This window comes from Acyrthosiphon pisum, chromosome X, assembly GCF_005508785.2.
Source record: "Acyrthosiphon pisum isolate AL4f chromosome X, pea_aphid_22Mar2018_4r6ur, whole genome shotgun sequence".
NCBI lineage: Eukaryota > Metazoa > Arthropoda > Insecta > Hemiptera > Aphididae > Acyrthosiphon > Acyrthosiphon pisum.
Window position 1 is genome coordinate 8,708,677 of NC_042493.1, and position 4,688 is coordinate 8,713,364.

At 25.9% G+C, this 4,688-nt stretch overlaps 1 protein-coding gene across 1 annotated transcript in view; it reads right to left on the reverse strand.

Annotated features, from left to right (window-relative positions):
• The window catches only part of LOC107884636, an 11,842-nt gene extending 8,207 nt beyond the window's left edge, over window positions 1-3,635 (reverse strand). The window contains exons 1-2 of the mRNA XM_016807180.2: window positions 3,534-3,635; window positions 1,700-1,855 (exon numbers count right to left, since the gene is read on the reverse strand). Coding sequence (XP_016662669.1) covers window positions 1,700-1,855; window positions 3,534-3,635 — 258 coding nt within the window. The remainder of the gene's footprint in view (window positions 1-1,699; window positions 1,856-3,533) is intronic.
• Between the last annotated feature and the right edge of the window lie 1,053 nt (window positions 3,636-4,688).

Here is a 4,688-nt window from a genome sequence, read left to right on the forward strand (position 1 = left end):
AGTAATTAATTCTGTTACCAAAAAATCTAAAAAATACATTTACGCAGTTTATTTTTATAGTCATTTTAAGTACAAATTTGGACGAAATTACATATTAATAAACATGGAATAACTATTTTAGTTATTTTGTTGTGATTGTATAATATTATTCGTGGGTACTTGAAACTTCTAAAGTATACTATTATATATCTATGATAGTACCACGTTTTTTTGTTGATGTATAACGCGTTATAAGTACCTAATAAATATTATGATATGATTAATTTGGAATTTATTATAGGTACCTAATATAATATTATGTCTTATACAGTTATACCTAGACTAACATACCGTCTCCGCTCAGAATCGTTTTTCTTATACAATGATATTATATCATTGAATTCAAATTTAATACCATCCATTATACAGTGACCCACTTGTAACCTACTGTACAGCAGAGCGAAATCCACTTACCCACCTTTATTTTTATTTTTTTCACGTTGCTTTTGAAAACTATTGGGTATTTTTACTTTTGACTCCCCAAAGTACCAATTAGATTCACTTTTCTATCAGAAAAGATACTGTTGAAGAAAATCTAAGCATTTTTACTGTCCTAAAAGCTCGACAGACACAAAAAAAACCCACATCATTGTAAAATCAATACATTCATTGCTCCGCTCAGAATCTAATATCTTAAGAGGACGTGATACCTGCATGTGTTGTCTCCGTCTCTGTGAAGGTTAACGTCCTAAGGTTTTTTGTCTTCGTCTTACAAGTTTGTAACATAGCAAATTCTACGCAAAGCAGATCACGTGTAACTTAGTTAGCTTAAAAATTAGACTGAATTAACTTATTATAAAATCTAAAGGTAAAATTATTATCTAGACAACCTCACAGGCTTTTTATTATATTATAATTTTAAATAGCGAGCTATGAGTATTTTAAAATTGTAAATTGTCTTTACATTTTAAAGTACTCATAACTCGCTTAAAAATTAAAATATAATAAAAAGCTCTTGAGGTTGTCCAGATAATAATTTTATACCTTTAGATTTTATAAGAAGTCAATTTACTCTAATTTTTAAATTAACGGAGCTACTCGTGTTTTCTGAGCGTAAAATTTGCTATGTTATGCACTTGTAAGACGGAGACAACACATGTGGCTATCACGTCATCTTCACTTGAGTGCTTTTAATATTTAAAATCGAATTTCTAAAAAGCCTAGATATTTTGTCAAAGAGTAAAAGATAAAAATTTAAATCAGACATTCCAAAGTATGTTCAATTTACCACTGCTTATTGGTCTAAAACGTATGAAAAATACGTGTGCTGAGATCCCTTTAATTATTTAATATAGACGTACCCTAATATATATTTACTCATAATCATGTCTCAAATATACTCATGCTCATATAATACGGGGCACGTATACAGGGGGGCTTCATATTTATAAATTTACAATCGATCTTTTTTATTACCTGAAATTTCTGGGCCGAGTTTACAACAAAAAAAGTAATTGTGGGCACAGTTTACATTTTATCGAACAATAAATTAGTTATTTATGTTAGTATTAGTAAGTTATATCAGAGAAATAAATTATGGCCTCCTTAATTACCTACTTCGATACTTGAGTTAATGTATTATAATAACTATTATGTTACATTGTTACTAATAAGTAATACCTAACTATTATTTTTTCAAAACAGGTTATACTATACTTACTGTGAGAGTATCATCGAAAGGTATTAAATATGTAGCATTTCCTTTTAACTCAGTTATACTTGATGACTTTTTACTAAATTGAAAATTAAATCTTATTGAATGGTTTACTGTTGATTCACAAGCATATATTTTTTCATATACTGCACGATATTCTCCCTGTAATGAAAGTAATAAATATATATGTTTCAGTAGTATCATAGATGATACGTAATATATTTAATAAAATAAGTTGAATATTAATTTACCAAAGGCAAGTTGGGCATAAAATTTTTTTGTGATTTGGCTAAGGAGAAAATTCCAAAAATTCCGAATACTTTTATGAAATTCATTTTTTAACTATACTTCATTTGAACAGTAAAAATGAATAAGAGTTATGTGTGAGTTGTATTTATACATTATGATGAATTGTCATGCTTGAGCTGTGACCTCTAAAAGTTCCCGGAAATAATAAAGTAATTTATTATAATATTATATTTAATCAGGCAATAGTAACAAAGTAGATCTGGAAATGATAATTTTGCACATTTTAACTGAATGATACAAAATGTATTGGATTAATTAGATGTGTAGGTAATGACTATTTTATATTTGTTAAGAAATCTCGGAGAAAATTTTTTTTACATTACAATTTCGATACAATGGAAATTGTAAAATCCAAATTGTAATGCAAAAAAAATTTCATAACAATTATGACATACAACTTCTTGGTGATTACAGAAAATACGATTACGGTTACCTACTTGTCCTATTTTAAAAAAAATGTATTATTGTGTATAATACATTTTTAATGATAGTATAATACATTCCCATATGTTTTGTCTTGGGTTTTACGTATCAATATTATTTTTTGATTATGATTATGGCACCTATGGGCTATGAAATTATGATATACATCATATTATACCTATAGGTATCTTTTATTTTCTGTTTTGTATAATCAGATTAGAGTTAGTTATTACATTTTCTGTTTGTATAACTATTTAATCTAGTAGCTATTTGTATCACTATAAAATTGGTTTAGATTTATATCCAACGTTTCTAATTGAGGAAATCTAAAATTATATTTAGTTAAATTTATTGAATGTGTGTTTTATATTGTATTCGTAAATAGATATTATTATTTTGTATTGTTGGATTTTGTGCTTATATACCATTGTATTGTATTGTATTAAATTGTTAGTTTATCGTTATTATACATCTTTGATATACCTACCTATTAATCATTATTTATAATAATTATTACTATTATCATTGAAATTGCATAATTGTTATAATTATACTAATACCCGGGCGGCAGGGCTTCACACCGATTTTTGATACCGGTTAAAATCCGAAATAGATATTGAAATTGAAAGCAAAATCGGAAAAATCAATACCGATCTTTAAAATCAAAAACGAAATCGGAAAAAATAAATACCGACATCCTAAACCAAAATCGAAAAAGGAAAAAATTGTTTTCTGTTAATTTATTTGTTACATTATAATGATATGTCATCAACCCTTCGATATTCGTATACGGTTCTCTTTGATGGACATTTTTTTCTTTAGATAAAGTATTGTTCCTAATTAAATGTTAAGTTTCTATTTTTTTTGTAATTTCTACTTGGAACGTTTTTCTGATATATTTAAAATTCTTTTTTAAGGTCCATTAAATCTGTATTTTTTCATGATATTTTTTAGATAATTCAAATTTTAACACTTTTTAATTTTTCTAGTTCATGTATGATGTCGGACATGGTGTTTGCAGTATTATTATATCAATTTTATTATTTCAGTTTATTTTTTTTTTGGTTTTATCCACAACAGTTTCTGTTAAATAATAGCAAAATTGTACAATTTGATTCTTAGATGGCATATCTGCAACATAATCAAAAACAAACGAATTGTTAACTTCATCAGATTCAAGGAACGGAAGCATGGGTGCCGGGTTTTTCATAATCCTTAAATTATTTAAGTTATAAACAAAATAAAAAAAAGCGGGCAAGTGGATGTCGCTCTGCTGTACAGTAGGTTACAAGTGGGTCACATAATGGATTGTATTAAATTTGAATTAAATGGTATACTATCATTGTATAAGAAAAACGATTCTGAGCGAAACCGGTCAGTCAGCCTATATGATATTACTAAGTACCTATATTTGATAATATTATTGTGAATAAAGTAATATTGTTGTATTATAACCTATATATATGGGACCTTGTTTTAAATTTTCTATCCTTAGCTAGAAAAGTTAACTAAGAAAGGTAAACTGAGCTTATGTATTTTTTAGATTTTTTGGTAACAGAATTAACTACTTACGTGGAATCTTGTTTTAAATTTTCAATCTTTAGATATAAAACTTGAACATATTATAAATTTTCAACTACAAAATAATTATTCAATTTAAAATTTGATAAATTTTGTCAAAATTCGAGCTTTAAATGCTTAAAAAAAATTGTGCTAATGTATTTTTGATACTTTTCAACTGTTATTGTATATCAGGAGCCTTATATTAATTTTTACACTTTTTGGCCCAACAGATAAAACTTTATTGTTATTTATAGAAAAAAAACACTAAAAAAATTGAAATTTGAAATTGTCCACCAATAGCTCAAAACAAGTCTAATTATTTTCAAAATTTTAAAGTGTATAGAAACTGAAAATATAAATATTCAATGCAATTTTCATGTATTTAAATTTTTGAATTACAACAAAATAACAAAACTGGTATATAAGAAATCGAGTGAATAACTTCAAACGCTCATAAACATTTAATTTGATTTGTTTGTAGACATTTTTTTTTTTGATAAAGGTAGACAAACTTATAAAGAATCTTGTATTACATTTTAAAATCTTAGATTTAAAAAGAAAATTTTTCATGAATTTCTAACTCAAAATAATTTTAAATTTTTGTGATTTTTACGTATTTTGTCAATATTTGAACTTTAAATGATTATAAAAAAAAATTGTGACTGGATTTTTAATTTTTTTCATCTGCCTTGAAACAATT